Source organism: Quercus suber, unplaced genomic scaffold, assembly GCF_002906115.3.
Source record: "Quercus suber isolate HL8 unplaced genomic scaffold, Cork oak 2.0 scaffold_701, whole genome shotgun sequence".
NCBI lineage: Eukaryota > Viridiplantae > Streptophyta > Magnoliopsida > Fagales > Fagaceae > Quercus > Quercus suber.
The window spans coordinates 219,860-238,732 of NW_027070142.1; the positions used below are offsets into that span (position 1 = coordinate 219,860).

The 18,873-nt window shown below is 35.1% G+C and overlaps 3 protein-coding genes across 3 annotated transcripts; 1 reads left to right on the forward strand and 2 right to left on the reverse strand.

The window, feature by feature from the left end:
- The first annotated feature begins 10,002 nt into the window (after window positions 1-10,002).
- LOC112014635 (sirohydrochlorin ferrochelatase, chloroplastic) lies at window positions 10,003-14,888 on the forward strand. Its single transcript, XM_024047031.2, has 7 exons — window positions 10,003-10,174; window positions 12,067-12,253; window positions 12,347-12,576; window positions 12,755-12,816; window positions 13,461-13,571; window positions 13,692-13,784; window positions 14,259-14,888. Exons 2-7 carry the CDS (start codon window positions 12,207-12,209, stop codon window positions 14,358-14,360), a joined length of 645 nt encoding a protein of 214 aa, XP_023902799.1. The 5' UTR covers window positions 10,003-10,174; window positions 12,067-12,206; the 3' UTR covers window positions 14,361-14,888.
- Window positions 14,889-15,057: 169 nt separating this feature from the next.
- On the reverse strand, window positions 15,058-16,938 carry LOC112014624 (chaperone protein dnaJ C76, chloroplastic). Its single transcript, XM_024047018.2, has 6 exons — window positions 16,847-16,938; window positions 16,296-16,473; window positions 15,968-16,163; window positions 15,681-15,787; window positions 15,381-15,585; window positions 15,058-15,247 (listed from the first exon to the last, which is right to left on the reverse strand). Exons 1-6 carry the CDS (start codon window positions 16,936-16,938, stop codon window positions 15,105-15,107), a joined length of 921 nt encoding a protein of 306 aa, XP_023902786.1. The 3' UTR covers window positions 15,058-15,104.
- A 725-nt stretch (window positions 16,939-17,663) lies between these two features.
- On the reverse strand, window positions 17,664-18,467 carry LOC112014420 (uncharacterized). The gene has a single exon (XM_024046808.1). The coding sequence runs from the start codon at window positions 18,465-18,467 to the stop codon at window positions 17,664-17,666; it is 804 nt and encodes a 267-aa protein (XP_023902576.1).
- Between the last annotated feature and the right edge of the window lie 406 nt (window positions 18,468-18,873).

Sequence of the window (18,873 nt, forward strand, 5' to 3'; positions counted from 1 at the left end):
ACCACTCATCACAAAAATATCTTGGGAAGAAATTTACCATTTTACCCTTAAATTTCTTCTCTTCCTTAATCCTCACTCAGCCCATCATCACAAATAACTTAAATGCCACCTCAAACTTTTAATATTAAAAAGACCTCTACAAAAATAATTAACAACCTTATTTAAAAACATAAAATTCACTTGAGATATTATTCACATTATAAAATGGCTTTAAAAAGTTTGGGGTGTTACAGCTACCCCCTTTGTTTGTTTCCTCCTCTTTTAGACGTGATAAGAACAAATTTGTCTAATGCTTTGTATTCCGTGTGCTATGCATTTATGAAGGTTTTGATATTTGAGTAGTTGAACGCCACGTGTACGGCCAGGATGCACTCATCATGGGAACATGTCTCGATTTTCCCACGCGTGCTTTGGCCACTTGTTTTGCATTTTTCCCTGCCCTTTCCTTTTCCTTGTATTGTTTCCTTATTCAATTTCCGCTTTAGGGTTTGTTTCTTCTCTGAGCTCCCTTTCTCTGTCCTGCGTTCCCTGGTAAGTCCTTCGTGCATCTGTTTCTTTTTTGGTTCTTCCATGGTAGATTATTCCGCTGTTAGGGTAGCTTGTCCTTTGATAGCTTTCTTTTTTGTTCATTTAGGTTGTTTGCTCAACTTTGTGGAGGGGGAGTGTCTTGAGAGAGTTAGTTTCTTCATAGGGGCGAACTGCCCATACACTTCCGTTCTTTCTTCGTTATTCCCTCTAGTTTCTTGTTCTGCTAGGGTAGCCAGGTAATTAAAGATGTCTGAAGTGAGGTTTAGTGATCTCGAGACTAGGTTATCTTTGTCTGATGATCGCATGATCTCGGAAGCTACTTCTGTTTCCACCCCCTATAAGGCTTGGACTATCTCGTGTTCCCTCATGGGAAAGGACGAGCAGTGGATCAGGGATAGATTTCAATTCCCTAATTCTGTAAAAATTAGGATCCCAAGTGACAAAGAAATAGCTTGTCACTCTTATGCCGATGAGGTTTGGTTTTATGAGGCTGATTTTACCAACAGCCTTCGTTTCCCTATTCACCCATTTGTTAGGGAACTTTTTTCTTACTTGCATCTTGCTCTGGCGCAGTTAGTGCCTAACTCCTGGCGGATTCTTGTCTCTTGTATGGTGGTATGGATATTTGCCAATGATGGGGATGTCATTAGAAGTGACGAATTCCTCCACTTTTATCGTCTGAGAAAATCCAAGGACCCCGACTATTATGAGTTTAAGCCGCGGGATAGGGCTTCTAGGTTAATCCTTGATTACCCCTCTTTTCTTCAAAACTGGAAGCCAAACTTCTTTTTTATCTCTGGAAGTGATTGGGAGTTCGTCCTTGGTGAGGACCTGGACAAAGCCCCCAATTGAGTTTAACTAGTGAGATATGCACTTAAGAACAAGACCTAAACAAAAATCTGTTGGAGTTATGGAAAAAGTAGAGATAAAGAAATGAGATATGGAAATAGAGTTTGAGTGATGAAAACTGAGATATAAAAACTGAGAAATGAGTAAGTAAGAACCAAACAGGGCCTAAACCTTCACAATCATTATTGCTCACTAGAGATATAACTATGAAATGAAGGAAATGAGAGGTAAGCATCAATTTAAGACTTAAAAATTGATATAGAGAGCTTATGACAAGATGGAGTGGTCCTTCATTTGTGAAAGTCATGGATAGATTTAAATTTAATGTAGATTGGATGTCTATGGCAAAAGAATGCATTTCAACTCTAGTGTTCTCTATTTGAGTCCCCTCATTGGTTTTGTAAGCAGCTTAGAGTCAAAGATGATCATATTATATCAACTAAAACTATGTATCTATAGCAATAATGGTCACAACATGATAAGATTAACATTTTTACTTTTAACATATGAACAAATATGTCTATACATTTATTTCTTTGAAATTAAGACATTAATAGTTAAGGCTAGTTGCCAAGAGACTAGTAACTTAGTAGCATAATTTGATTTTATTGATAAATAATAACTGCATATTTACAAGATTTTGGTCCCAAGTACTATCAATAAAAGGAAAAGTGCAAGAATTTATTTTCCGGTTATTTTCTAAGATGAACGCTTAAAAAAAAGAACTAATCTATGCCTAATATTCCAACAACCAAGGTGAAAATAATAAAGTCAGAAATGCATGTGGAAAAAAGTTCTAAATCTTCCAAACAAAAGAAACGATTGTATATTGGGAACGATGAAGAACGTATAATCACAAGAATACTTTTGTAACCTTTCTATCTAACTGCCATAGGTTTTCAAAGTAAGCTCCTACATACAATATTTCGACTAGAAAAGGGACTAATGGAAATACAAACTCATCACAACTATTATTACTTAGAAGGTAACTTGTGAAATGCGGAAAATAAAAGGCAAATATCGATTTATGACTTCAAAGATTGACATAGAAATCTTATGGCATGGAGTGTACCTTCATTTTGGAAGTCATGAATAGATTTTGATTTACTAAGGATTGGAGAGAATGCATTTTAACTCTAACTTTCTCTATTTGAATTCCCTCGCTTGCTTTTTAAGCAAGTTAGAGTCAAACACTATATTTTGATATCAATTACAATTATGTTTTTACAACAACAACAATAATAATAATCACGACGTGAGAAGATTCATATTGGTTGTCTTAACATATGTATATACATATGTTTATATATTTATTTCTTATATACTAAAGTATTAATTGAGGCTAAAAATGCTAAAAACATATCATAATTCTTAACTTTCGGTAGAAATTTATTTTTTTAGAACCACCTACTCTAGCAATTTTATTGGTAGTTTCAAATTAGAACTACTAACAACTAACTGCCGATGATTTATTCTAAAAATTGTTATGAACGTAGCACTTCTCTAAGAGCATATATATTGGTGGTGTTAAAAAACTATATTGCTATTTTTAGCACCACCAAATGTTAGAATTATTTGCCCTCAGAAAACAATATCATACATTTTTTATTTGATAATAAAAATTTATTTTCACATTCATTATTTTATAGGTATATTTCATTGTTTAAATGTGGCATGTGATGTCACTTCTGTAGAAAAATCATGTTAATGGTTAAGGAACCAAAGACAGGGAGTAATGATTTTTCATAGATTATTAAATTGTTCTAGGCTGTGGATATTAATTGAATATTACCACTAAAGCCTACACTTGTTGTGCTGCTATATGATAGGATGATTTACTCCATCATTGAGGTAGTGACTTTAAGCAGACAAGTGGGTGTAATGTAACAAGTACATACACTGAATTGGATCCGATCAAGGACACCTTATGGAGCGATCACTGTTAATTAAAAGGATGTCTTATCACAATTTTTCTATTGTCCTTAAACATGAGGGGTTTGTGTATATTTATTTATTATGCACATAACTTTGACAATGTCAACTGGTGATGCTGATTTTTAAAGACTATATACAGACACGTTGGGTTATGTGTGTAATGAGTAAAATATATAAATGCTCAACAATGAATCCACCAGTCTCTAAAGAAGATAGTATATTCAGTTGATTTTCATATTGAAGTTGGACTCAAAACAAAACCGGCCGGTGACATTTTTTCGAAAATGTTTTTCATATATATAATATTGTATATATACATTTAAAGAGTTTTTAAAAATATTTTGGAGTCCAATAGAAATTATGAAATCAAGAAATTAAGAGTTACATAAGCTAGGGACATGACAGTGATATTAATCCAGTCCTAGTGGCTTGTGGGAATATAGTATGGTGGAAGGACATAGATATAAAATTGTAAGTAATGGGATCTCATTTGTAATTCTCTAATCTTCAGGGGTCAATTGCAATGTGTTGATGGACATTATTGCAATTTGTAGAAGTTCAAATATTTTCTTGATATGATTGAGAAAATTAAGGAATATTTTTGGAAAGAGTTTCAAGAAAAGTCAATAACGTTCAAAAAAGTTATTGATAAAATCCTACGACTGAAGATTAGGATCCCTAAGGATCCCACGTCCAATCTCTCTCTAGGTTTTAGAAGTCTACTATAAAATAAGATTTTATAATATCATATTTAGCGGTTGGCCATCAGAACTACTGTGTGATACTGCAGTCTTCTGAAAACTCAAAAGAAACAGAGAGAGAGACGTGAATACCTTGGGAGGCAACACGCATGGATTGCTAAGAGAGGTACGCAATTTTGTTCTATTTAGAATCCATGGTTGTGTGGTACAACGATCTTTAAATGAAAATATGATTTATTTTTGTTCTATATTGCTTCCGCAAAACTTTCACCAAATACAAAAAAAAAAAAAAAAAAAAAAAAAAAAGAAAAAGAAAGATTACATTGGTGGAGCCAAAACCAAATATTTTGGCTCCACAGCTATAGTGCGCAACTACTTTTGGCTGTGCACGATAGCTCAAAAGTAAAAAAAATAATAATATTACATTCGATCTCTCTCTTTTTTATTTATTTTTTTATCTTCTTCTCTCTTCGGCTTCTCTCAATTCTTTTCAACTTCTCTTTCTTTCCGGCATTGCCCTTATCTTTCTCTTAACTGAACCAAGTCCTTTCTTATGGTGTCACCTAGGTTCGTTGAGATCGTCGTTGCTAATGTGGGTTCGTGGTGGTGGGTTGGTGTGGGTTTGTGGTGTGGGTCAGCTGGGTGGGTTCATGGTGGTGGACTGGTGTGGGTCAATTTTGTGTGGTTGGGTGGTTTGGATCGATGGATTTAATGGTGGTGTGAGTTGTTGCTGGATTAGTGACTGCCATAGAATTTTAAAGTAAGCTCCTACGCATAACATTTCAATTAGAAAATGACTAATGGAAATACAAACTCATCGCAACTATTATTACTTAGAAGGTAACTTGTGAAATATGAAAAATGAAAGGCAAATATCGATTTATGACTTCTAAGATTGACATGGAAATCTTATGGCATGGAGTGTACCTTCATTTTGGAAGTCATGAATAGATTTTGATTTACTAAGGATTGGATAGAATGCATTTTAACTCTAACTTTCTCTATTTGACTTCCCTCACTTGCTTTGTAAGCAAGTTAGAGTCAAAACTATCTTTCGATATCAATTACTATTATGTTTTTACAACAACAACAATAATAATCACAACGTGAGTAGATTCATATTGGTTGTCTTAACATATGCATATACATATGTTTATATATTTATTTCTTATACACTAAAGTACTAATTGAGGCTAAAAATGCTAAAAACATATCCTAATTCTTAACTTTCGCTACAAATTTATTTTTTTAGAACCACCTAATCTAGCAACTTTATTGGTAATTTCAAATTAGAACTAATAACAACTAACCACCGATGATTTATTTTGGAAAATATTATAGACGTAGCACTTCTCTAAGAACATTAGTATTGGTGGTGCTAAAAACTATATTGCTATTTTTAGCACCACCAAATACAAAAAAAGAAAAAAGAAAAAAAAAGATTACATTGGTGGAGTCAAAGCCAAATATTTTGGCTCCAAAGCTACAGTGAACAGCTACTTTTGGTTGTGCATGGTAGCTCAAAGGTAAAAATAAAAAATAAAAAATAAAAAAAAATTATATTCGATCTCTCTCTTTTTTATTTATTTTTCTCTCTCTTTCTCTCTCTATCTTCTCTCAATTCATTTCAAGTTCTCTTTTGCTTTGGCGCTGCCCTTATCTCCCTCTCAACCGAACCAAGTCCTTTCTTGTGGTGTCACCTAGGTTCGTTGAGATCGTCGTTGCTAGTGTGGGTTTGTTGTGGTGGGTCAATGTGGGTTTGTGGTGTGGGTCGACTGGGTGGGTTTGTGGTGGTGGGCCAGTATGCGTCAAGTTTGTGTGGTTGAGTGGTTTGGATCAGTGGGTTTAATGGTGGTGTGGGTTGTTGTTAGATCAGTGACTAGGATCGATGGCTGGCTGGGTTGATTTTGCATTTGGGGGTGTGTTTATCAATCTATATTTGGCTCTTTTTGTGGGTGTGGTGGCTGTGGTGGTGTTTTGGTGGCTATGGGTTTGGTGTTTGGTATTTGATTTTTTTTTTTTTTTTTTTGTGGGTTTATTGGTTGTGGTGGTGGTGGTGGTGATGGTGGTTGTGGTGGTGGTTTGGTTTTTTTATTTGTTTGTGGGTTTGGTTGTGACTATGGGTTGTGGTTGAAATGGTGGTTTGGTGGTGGTTTGGTAGTTGTGGTTGTGGTTGTGGTTGTTGTGGTTTTGGTGGTTGTGGTTGTGTTGGGTGGTGGTTTGTCTTTTTTTTTTTTTTCCATCCTTGCCTTGGTTTGTGGTTGAGGTTGTTGCTAGTGGAGTGGTGGTGGAGGTGGTTGTGGTTGGTTGAGAAGTTTTTGTGGTGAATATTTTTATTTTATTTTAATGAGTTTTTTTATATTATTTTAATCAAATAGCTAAAAATATAGATCCAATGATGTTGTGTGTATTGTAAAGTGAGAAGGTAAAATAGATAAAATAGTTTTTTGTGGAACTATATTGCTAAATTTATAACTCTACCAATGTGAGTGCCCTAAGGGATTTTTTTTTAATTATAAAATAACTATAAAACCCAAATTATATTATTAGTTAGGCAACGTTTCAAACATATTTGGTTTCTAACAATTCGAGTTTAGAGGGCTCGATTTTCGGGTTATAAATCGAGTATATTGTACTCGAGTTTCCTATTTTGCCAGCCGCTAGGTTGGACAAAGTGTCAACGTAGGCCCAGAAATCGAGTTCACTAGACTTGGTTTTTGTACATAGAAATCAAGTCCTCTGGACTTGATTTCTGTGCATAGAAATCGAGTCTACTGGACTTGTTTTTTGTTAATAAAAATCAAGTCCAAAGGACTCATTTTTTGTTCATGGAACTCGATTTCTAGGCACCTCACCCAATTCAAAACACGCATTCATACGCTAATTAAACTCACTCAAAACCCACACACCTCACAATTTATAACACACAAATACATTCACTCAAACCCACACACTGGTCCTCTCACTCTCACTCTCACCTTGTGACGCACCACTCTGTGTCTCAAACCCACACCGGTCCTCACACTCAAACCCACATCAGTCCTTAGTCTCTCACTTTTCAAACCCAAATACACTCAAACCCAGACACCAGTTCGGTTTCTCACTCTTCAAACCCACTCTTACTCTTCAAACTTCGTGCCACTCCGATTCCTCTCACTCTCACTCTTCAAACCTCACGCCAACTGCTCAACCTTGTCACTCTTCAAACCCTCACTGTCACTCAAACCTCGCACGCCACTACTCAACCTCGTCACTCTTCAAACCCTCACTCTCACTCAAACCTCACGCCGCGCCACTGCTCTCATCATTCTACCATCAAGGGTCGTGGCAAGGGGTATACAACTGTGAGGACCCCTATAAGATGTGGCCATCCATAGTCCATATTCAGGCTTTGCGACTTCCCTAACATACCACATGCACGATTCATTGCCGCATTTCACATACAATCTACTTTTGGTCGACCTACTAGTATTAATGTTTCTATTATGCTTTGCGGCGTAAATTGTTAATGCACGTTTCACCGCCTCTTTATTCGCAAAAATCAACCCTTTCGCAAAATTCATGTCTGCATTCCAAGAAGAACCAAATGCTTGCTGAACAACTTCAAGATCAACTATATTTTCCTAAGTATTTTCATAAAATGATGAGGTAGGAGGTTCATAAACAGGGGTCGTATTTGTAACATGCTGAACTCTAACATTAGCGTCCGCATCATCTTCATCACATTCAGCCATATCATTAACATGAGGAATGAGAGTAATTTCATGGTCATCAACACCCTGTCAAAGTCGCCATTGTCAATCCTCTCTTTGTACTCATCTCTATCGTCAAGATCTTTCTCAAAACAGTCTTCGTCTTCATCTTCAACTACTGGAACTGAAGAGGATTCACCTCAATGTGTACAAAATTGATCTTCATATCTATTTCCAGGTTCGCTCTCAATTGTTGCTGGTGCCTCTTGAAAAGGGGGTGTATAGCCTCCCAATGTGGTGCATCGATCATCTAAGACTGCAAACTGTAGAGATGTAGTTATTTGTACAATTTCTTCCTCTATGCCAACTTCTGCACGCAGCTCCAAAGTGACGTACAACTCAAAATCTACTACTTGTTCCCATTTCTGCATCTTACTAAACATGAATTTCACATGTTTATCCTCTGTTATTGCCATATATCTGTAATTAATGCATTGATTGAGGACTTCATATAAAGAATGGAAAGTAACATGTATGTCATGCAAAGCAGGGTTCACTCGCAACTCTTCCATAATTTTTACTTTCAGCTCATTCAGGGTCTTTAGCTTACGGCGTATCATCATATAGCAGCACTAGATACCCGAACCTTGAAATGAGAATCCATCATAAGGGTTGGCATTGCTAAGGGGTCCACCGTAGTATATATTTATATGGATCATTGTCAACCTATAGATCATCAAGTGCAATTGTGTTAGTCACAAATTTATAACGCTCAATCAACATCAATCACAAAACTTTGCGTATGAAATGCCAACAATACTAATCTCAACCAAATTTGCATATACTCACCTTTAGTAATCTTACAAAAATAGTCATTACTAATTTCATATTCTTTAAAAATTCCAAATCATTTTAGGGGCATGACTTTCAAAACCCATTCAAATAAGTTATGATGAACAAAAATATTATATGCCAACCAGTTATCCATTGAAATCTCTGTTACAAATCTTAAACAAATATATCTTGAAATAATTTATGGTAAAAAGACTACTATCTTAGGTATCAAACTCATAATCCATTTCATATCCATGATAAAGACCTAAAAGTACTAAATATTCCTAACAATTGATCACAATATTTAGTACTAAATATTCCCAATAATTAATCACAATATTAAAATTTTTTTTTAAACTTAGCATATTATCACAATATTTACACTAACAAACAAAACAAATATTCCCATATGTTGTAATAACATAATTAATCACAATATTTGGTACTAAATATTCCCAATAATCACAATATTAATTTTTTTTTAAAAAAAAACTTAGCAAATAATTTAATCACAATATTTACACTAACAAAAAAAAAAAAAATCCCAATATGTTGTAATTTAATCACAATATTTAGTACTAAATATTCCCAATAATTAATCATAATATTACCAGTCATTATAGATATTTTTTCTTAAGTAGATTCATGATCTTATATAAATGTGTAAATATAAATGTGTCCAAAAAAAAAAAACTAGCAAATAATCACAATATACTAACAAATAAATTAATCACAATATTTACACTAACAAATAACAAAAACAAAACTTTTCCTAATATGTTCTAAATTTTTCTTAAAAAAAAGATTAGCAAATAATCACAATATTGTAAACACATTACCTGAGACGAGTGTTGTGTGAGATGAGTGTTGTGTGAGAGATAGTTTAGGAAAGTTGTTTCTGAAGAGAAGAGCTGAAGGTGTGAGAATATAGAGCTGAAGGTGTGAGAACGTGTAAGGAGGGGAAACAGGTCCCGGCTGGGACCCATGGCAACACGTGGAGGGCTAGGGGCCATTTATGAAAATTGAGTTCTCTGGACTCGATTTCCAGCACAGTACCTACGTGATCAGAAACTGTTAATGAGACTAATAAATCGAGTTCAGGGGAGTTGATTTCTATGTATAAAAACCGAGTTCAGAGGACTCGATTTCTATGTATAAAAACCGAGTCCTTTGAAGTCGATTTCTGGGCCTACGTGGACAAATGTCCACCTTAACTGCTGGCAAAATAGAAAAATAACAATCTTATCAAGTCCTATAGATTCGAATTGTTAGAAACCAAATTAATTTAAAACGTTGCGTAATTAATAATATAGTTTGACCATTAAATGTACGTTATCGATGCAAATCTTGACCATTAAATGTAATAGTTTTTAATCTTGACCGTCTGTTCAATTTTAGTGAATACCGGTTACCGATAAGGCCAGTTAGCAGATATAACCAAAAACAATAGAAATTTTGATCTTCCCTCTCCCGTTCTCTCAAATCCCAGGGACGACTTCTCCAAAAAAAAAAAAAAAATCATCTTCTCTCTCGCGTTCTCAGGTGTGTGACTTGCGCTCTTTCTGAGGAAATTGCTGCTGCTTCTTCTATCTTGCTTGCTCTTTGTGCGTCAGTTGAGTTTACTCTCCAGTGAAGGTTAGGAGCAAAACAAAACCCTAAATTTCACTCACTTTTTCTTTTTTTTTCTTCAGAGAAACCCATTTGAATAAGTGTTTTTGTTTTTATTTCAAATGGTTGTTGATTGCATATCTCTCTATTTGCGTTGCTCTTGGTTTGTTTTGTTCCCTCTTTCTCTCTCATTAGTTTTATTTATTTCAAAGCAATTGATTGCATATCTCTATCTGTAGAATATGGGTGTTGGGACCTTGTGGAAAAAATCTGTAGCTATTACCATTCAATTTGCTTTTATTTTGGTGGGTTAATTTTGAAAACTATCCTTACTGGATAGAACTGAATACCTTGATAAAAAAAAATCTACCCCATTTATCAGTATTACTAAGAACCTACTCTCCTAATCCAGGGGTGTAACTAGAGACAAATCCTTTATTGGATGGGTTTATTAAATAAGTTCAAAATTCTTTGCTTATTATGTTCCGTGTATTGCTTCTGTAAATATTGAGTCCAAACACTTATAACATGTTCTTTTAAAAATAATTACTAAAATTAACAACTCAGCTTATCAGTATGAATAATTTCCTCTTTGTTTCCTTTTCGGTGTCATCTTGTGCTAGGATTGATTTCTCTGACCTTTAAGGTAAAAATTATACACATAATTTAATTTTTCCAAATGATGAAGTCTAAATTTGTAATGTTATATTGACATAAAAGTTTTTTTTTTTTTTTTGTTAGAAGATATTAACATAAAAGTGAACTATGGTTTCACTTGGACCAACACTTAATTGGGCTGAAAAAAAAGGTCCAATGGCAGCAACATTCCTCCAAATTGTAAAAAAAAAAAAAAAAAAAAAAAAAAAAAACCCATATCCTGACAATTCCCAAGCTCTGAATAGAAGACCTGACCTGACCCAAATCAAAGAAAAATAGAGCACCCTGTTTCAAAGAAACCCCAACCTGTGAATCCCAAATTTGTAGTGTCCGTCACAGGTATGTGTTTTTGTGTGTTGAACTACTTTTTGATATGATTTGGTTGTTGGGTTTAAGTTATTTATTACCACAACATTTGGTTTGCTGTGAAAAATTATGTAGAAAAGAGAGGTATTAGAATATTTTGGTTGGATAATTGTAATCATTGAAATGAAGCTTTTCACAAACATTGCATCAAGTAATAGCAACTGTGAGTTTATTATGTGGCTTGAATACACTTAGCATTGATAAAGAGAGGTGAATATATCTAATACTGTTCTAAAAGTGTGAAAAAACATTCATGTTTAGTGTTTATTTTTTCTAGATTGTGTCACCTTAAAATTATCTACTTGGAGATTTGATTTGGGCGGCTACCCTTTAGGTTCAATATGTTGGGTCTTGTTGCTGTACGGCCAGATTCTTTGGTTTGCTTACATCTTTCTTGAATAATGTTTTGTCATAAAATGATAGTTGTTTTGCTAATTAATCACTTCCTGAACTTCTGGATGAATTGTGTTGCAAATTATAGTATATCACTTTCTGTAGTATAAATGTGGTGATGTAGGTTATAAAAATTACACTAAATCGAAGCAAAACTTTGTTCCTATGGATAATTTCATAATTATATTGGTTATTCAACATACAATGTCATCACCAATGTTTTTATTTATTTTTAATGAAAAGTGGGATCTTACTGTCTTTGATCTGATATGAGGAATAGGAAGTGGCAGGCTATATGCTATTAGATACTGAAAATAAGATTTGAACCATGAAATTGACATAATGGACAGATTTTGAAATGGGAAAACAAACTTCAGTATTGTGAGTGCTGCTTGAATGGTGTCCTTTGGCTTTGTTTAGTCATCAAAGACTCCAAAATTGATTTCCATTGCTAAGTTAAAAACTAATATAAAATCCACTGCTCCTTTATGTTTACGATGCAGTTTCAGAAACTCTAATCATCCAAAGTGGTTTTGGCTTTCCGCTCATATGTTTGACAAAATTCCTTAGAGAACACAAAGTATAATACGGGGGAAGATAAAGAGAGGCCAACAAAGCACAGAATCTTCACATAACAATCTAGATGTCAATGGAGTCCTTGTCCATCCTTCCTCAAATTACCATTACAAGGTATATTTCTATTCCTATTTGTCTTTCTTGTCGATCTCTTTATTTAAGCAACAAAAAGTTTCTCATTTGCTTTTGGTCTGGATGCAATCGAAGGTCCTTATTAAGTGAAAAAACTAGAACTAGAACTCCCTTTAAGCGGACACCACCTAAGTTTCTAGAACTGCCTAGAGGTCCCTCAGAAAGCAAATATTTGTTTAGAAGAAGGCTATGTTTAAGCAATGGAAATGGTGAAATCAGAAGAATTCCACATGCGCTTGGTGATAGAGATGGCGTGATCATTGTCGACCATGGTTCGCGGCGCAAGGAATCAAATCTCATGCTGAGTTGAGTAAGCTCTAAACTTAGTTCCTCAAAGTTTTGGTATTTTTGATTTTTTGAGTTTTTATTTTTATAGTGAGTTTGAATGTTTGGCTTAACTTATTTATCTTAGAAAAAAGAATGAGTGTTTAGCTTATTTTATCGTTGATGAGCTCTTTGTTTTTCCTTTATATGAATTTTCAGATGAGTTTGTGGCCATGTTTAGAGAGAAAACTGGGTACCCAATTGTAGAGCCTGCTCATATGGTAATTGTTGTTCTTGTTGATTTTTCCTGTTTGAACATTATATAGTTACTCAACTCTGCCAGTGTTAGTTAATGTTTAGTCACTTTTCATGAATGGATCTTGTCTGTGAGGATCCAAATCAGGTCCCATAGTGAGGATCCAAATCAGATCCCTATGTTGTTGTTGTTGAACACTATGTTTTACGAATTCGTTGATTCCTTTTATAATTTAGGTTTGTCATAAGTAAACAGAGGCTTCTCATGATTAATCTATTGAGGATCCATAGTTGACCCCCAAAAATTTTGGACTAAGAATTTATTGTTGTTGTATAAGTAAACGTTGGGTTCGCCTACAATTTCACTGTCATAAGCTCGTTTCTCATTTGATTGCCAATTTGCTTTTTGTCAGCTAGATATCGATGCAGTCTGATTTAAATGGATTCTAAGTGAACCTTTTTATTTCTCTTTTGTTTATATAATAACTCTTATCATCACAGAGCAGGTTGATCAGAATCGCCTTGATGATTTATGTTAGTTTTTAGTGCATGTAGCGCTACTGCTTGGTTTTCTTGCCTTTTTGGGTGTACATCATACTATGTTGCTTTTGTCATGGTTTTATTTGCGCGAACAGCTTCTCATTTATTCAAATATCTTTGATATGGGTAGGAGCTGGCAGAACCATCAATAAGAGATGCATTTGTTTCTTGCATTCAACAAGGTGCAGATCGTGTGATTGTAAGCCCATTTTTTCTCTTCCCTGGACGACACTGGCATCAGGTAGCTCGGCTTACTTTCCTCTGGTGCCTTGATTATAGATATACTACAGTACAGAATTGGTGACTAGATTTTTTTTTTAAAAAAAAAAAAATTATAAAAATGCTTTGTGTCACTTTACAGGATATTCCTTCCTTAGCTGCTGAAGCTGCAAAAGAACACCCTGATGTGTCTTATATCGTTACTGCACCTCTTGGTCTGCATGATCTACTTGTGGTATACAATTTTATCCTTTTCCTTCTATTGGGCCAACATCCGAATGAATGTCTCTAAAGCTTTGCCAAAACTTTAAATTATGCTTAACTTTCTGATTGGGCTATGTGCTCTAATTTTATAGTGCTTGCTAGTTTTTTAATCTTCACACCATTTATATTTTGCAAAATGTTCCTCATTATTGCTCTTCGTGGGGGTTGGGTGATTTGAACTCAAGTTCTCCCCATGGAGAGATCTGGGAAATGCCATTGAACTACAAGTCTCTTGGCCACTCCAGCCACCTATGTACATTTAACATGCTTTTCCCTTTCTTCACAAGCGATACTGTTATATAATACTCTTGATTTATTAAATTAAAACTAGAACCCATTTGGGGCCAATCTGGAGTAACCGAGTAACCCCTGTTTTAAGATTTTACTAATATTTAGATGGAGAGGCATATGTATCCTTCTTAACTTTGACAGTCAAATATTGCAGGATGTTGTTAATGATAGGATCAAACACTGTTTAAACCATGTAGCAGGAGATGCTGACGAGTGTGCAGCTTGTGCTGGTACAAGCAAGTGCAGGCTTTATTAATTTAGAAATTTACATATTATGAACATGTCTTACTGTAAGAGGCTATTTCACTGTGAAATCTGATGGAAGCATCTTGCAATTGAATATATATGGGTTATGCAATTTTGTTGTGGCCATGAATTTAAAGGATGCACAATAAGGTAAATGGAAGCTTTTATCAAGCCTTATATGCATGGATGTTGCCTGCTGTCAAAGGAAGACCAAAGACATGTTGCATCCAGTTTTTCCAATCTGCAGTTCCTCGAAATTAATGTGATCTGATTGTTTGTGTCGACTGAGTTTGGTACACTCCGGTGAGACCAAATGGAAAGAAATGTTTTAATGTTGTTGTGATTCTTTAGTGAAGACATCCTAAACCACCATGGGAGAATTTGGTGGTGTTAGACATGAAATCTATTTGCTTAATTTTTTAGCTGAGATGAAAGTTGTGTTAGTGGTGCTGATCTGGATGGAACTCATGTAGACAAGTCTTGTTAATTTTATTTATTATTTAATGTGCAATGACACTACATAGTAGCTGTAATTGAAGTATTGTCACTATAATGATAGATCTAAAAATATTCAATTTTATTTTAAAATAAACGTAAGCTGTAATCAGCGCCTTATGTAATTTCTTATCTCAATTATGTCTCTGTACATCTTGTGTTATAACTCTATGTAGTTGTTACATTATCTATGATTGACATCTAAGGGCTCCTTCTGGGGATTATGTAATCAAATATCATGTTCCTAGCTTTGCACATTCTAGTCTCTGCTCAACATGTTTGAGCTGAAAATTTCTTTCATCCAATTCCAAGTTCTTGACAATCTCTCCTCCTCTAATTTCCTGCTGGCATTAGCCCGAGCCTCGGCTTGAGCTGGGGTTTCTTCTTCCCTTGTTGTTCGAGCTGCAAGTTAGAGCCCAATTAGTTCAAAACATGGTAAACTCAAAATATGATAGAGCAATTGTATTGTTTACTTTTGCAATGAATTGTAATGCATCCGATGAGACAGGTAATGTGGTAAAGTTATTATGATTACTTTGATGGTGTTCCATGGCATCCTGCTGTTTCAGCTGCTTGGTGAAGGACTTAGCTGCCATGAAAACATTTGCTGGTCTTTCCCAGCCTCCTCCAAATACGCCATACCCTTCCTTTGGCTGGGGCTGAATCAGGAACTCGAGTGCTGGCAATTCCTCCCTATCCACCCAATGGATGCAGTTCACAGGGCATGATTCAACTGAAACCTGTAAGTTTCCGAGTCACCTGTTGGTTGTCTACTCATTGTAATGGGTTTAACCCTTGTAGCAGAATTTAGATCATGATATGAAAGGTTCTTTACCTCAATCTTTTGTTCATCATCTCCATATTGAACTTTGACTCTTGCGCACGCGAGTGCTTCATCCATTACAAATGTGTTACATGCATGGTGCACACATTGTCTGCACCCTGTCAAAAATCCAATTGCACAGGTAGAATAATGGCTTGCTGTATACTATGTCTTACTATACCTTATCATTAGTTGCCTATCAAAGCTTCTGTGGTGAAGAGAAATGTAGAAAAAAAATTCTTGATTGGATAGTTATGATAGGAAAAAAAAAAAAGCAGAATTTTGTGTAGGGAAATGACCTATGCATGCATTCTCATCCACAAATAGAGCTTGGGGTCTCAAGGGCCCTTTCCATGTGCTATAAGCTAAGCCGGAGTAGGTTGTTGTCCCATTTCGTACTCTCATTTGACCAATGGAAGCATCATACTGCCTCCTCAGATCCTCTTTCATCAGCACCTTATAGGCCTCATTCAGCATTAGAGTATGCTCATGACCCTATTTGAAGATATGGGTTTGAAAACAGATTATAATTCTCTCAACAAAAATTGGGAATTTGCCACTAGGGTTCTATGATCTATATAGAGTCTAGACTGGAGAATGAGAATTTTTTTTTGGAAATAGAATGACCTCTTGGCCTGCAATATCTGGGTGATACTTCTTTTGCATCTTCCTGTAAGCTTCTTTGATTTCTTGTACGTTTGATTCAACAGAAACTCCAAGCAAATCATAGTAGTTCTTCTCTGCTCTTACTTTCCCTTCTGCCCTTCTGTTATAACATCTGATTACAGTGCTTCTCTGCCTCCATCTTTCAAAACCATCAAATAGGAGTGTTATTGACACCATATAAAGAAACCAAGAGAGAGATGGGAACCAAATTAAAATCAATTGTTTCTTTTCTTTTGCTTTATTCTTTTTATATTTTTGGAGGAGGGGGGTTTCATAATTTGTTCAATATCAACATGCCATGATGCCAAATATAAGCTCAAGTTGATATGAGTATGCAATTTAATCGAAACCAATAATAATTTCAAGTTTTTTCTAAGAAAGCTTCTTATTCCACAACCAAAACACTCTTTCACCATTACATAAACTCCAATTTGTGAGATATTATAACACTTACCAAAGGGTTCTATAAAATTAGTATTACACATAAGATCTCATTATATATAATAGATTACCTTGGCATGGACTTGCTTGTATCAAAATGGCCTTGCACTTTGGAAGCTATTGGCACTGAAATCTGGCAAATTGAACCTACAGAGACTGGCATATTTCTTGATGAGTTTTGGGTTCTGTGAGTTGCCAAAAGTTCAGTCCTCAGAAGCTACTTTCAGCCTTATTTGAACCTCTTCATAGATATTTTTCCATGCATCTTGGAAATGGAAGATATTTTCTAGACGTCTTTTTCCTCTTTTTGATCCAATGACCAATTAGATCTTCCCATATCAGCATACAAAAGGTTCGGGACCCACATTAAGAATCTGTACCACTTCAACAACGCCGTTTGAAGCAATAGCAAAATCACTAAGATGGGCTAGTTGGATAATGGATAATCCTTAACCGATTGCGTAGCCTTTAAATCTACCACCATATATTAAAAAAAATAGTTTTTAATTTTTACCCCTTTTTTTTTTCTGAGTCTAAAGGGGGAACATGGTTTATACTTAATTATATACTTGTCTTTAAAGGTACTAAGGAAGTTCTATGCTTGACATCCCACAAAAGATATGGTATAACAAAAGTTGAAGGCTCATTATTTACGTGGTGAAGTTATTTTTGGCCCTTCCCCGTGGCCAGAGGATGTTAGTTTTTTTTTTTTTTGGCTGAATATAAATCTTATTGAGCCATCACAGATACAATAGCTTGGGATGCCTCAGCCAAGCTAACATTAACAAAACTTGGAGGGCCAAATCCCATATCAAAATAACCAAAAAAAGACTGGCTAAGGGACCACTTGGCTAGCACATGCACATCCTGGTTAGCCTCCCTATGAACTTAGTTAAAAGATACATTGCCATAGTTTCTGATTACATTCTTAACTGAGTCCACAAAATTCAAAATTCTCCAAGGAATTAACTTCCCATCAGCTCTAATGGCATCTATACAAACTTTACTATCACTCTCTATGATGCAATTACAAAAAGAGCAATTCACAGCAAAGTGGACAGTCAATAGAATGGCAGTAGCCTTTGCTTGAACAGGGATGTTGGTGTTAACTTTCTTAGAAATCGCAAACACCAACTTCCCTCTCCAATCTCTGGCAACAACAACTATACAAGAAGAAAGATTACCTACTGCTGCATCACAATTCAACTTTAGCATACCTTGGCTTGGACAACACCATCTGGCTCTGATTCTAGCTGGGACACTTGCCAACACTGGAACTTTGGGCTGCCAATGCTCCAAATACAGCTTTTGAATACTTCTATTAACTTGACCCTCCATTGGAAGAGATCTCTCATTAATTGCTTTGTTTCTCCACATCCAAATCATATCTAAAGTTAGAGCTCCAAATAGCAAGAACTCATTTCTTTGCTCTTTATCCAGCTGGAGAGATGGTGGAGGATCAACAATTAACTCAATCAAATGGGATGGAGATTGAACTTGCCATCTGTCAATTCTAATGTTCCAACGACTACCAAACCATATAGCTCTAGCAATGTGGCACTGAGTAAAAAGGTGTAGGGCTGACTCAGTCTCAATATCACAAAGTGGGTAACTAGCATCAGAGGAGGGTGAAAACTCACTCAACTTGTCCTTAGTGGGAAGAAGATTGAATGCTATCCGCCAAATGTGCATCTTAGCCTTAATTTTAAATTGATAATTTATTTATGAAGACTTATAGTTTACACCCTTAATTAAGCTCACATTAATCATATTCTCAAGCGTATTTGGTTTGGAAGAATGGTCTAAACTCCCAATTTATTAAATTCTTAGTAAGATATGAATTTATTTTTCAAGCCTATATCAAACTTACTGTCAAGCCATAAAAAATTCTAGGTTTAACTTTTTTTTATCGAACCCACTTATTCACAAGTTTGTTTATGAACAAATATATATATATATATATATATTTTACTTGGGTTCAACTTGTTTAATAAATAAACTTAAAACTAAAGCTCCACTTGTTGAAAAACAAACAAAAGGAGTTTCTTATTTATTTAAATCTAAGTTGTTTATAAAATAACTTGATTCATTTACAACG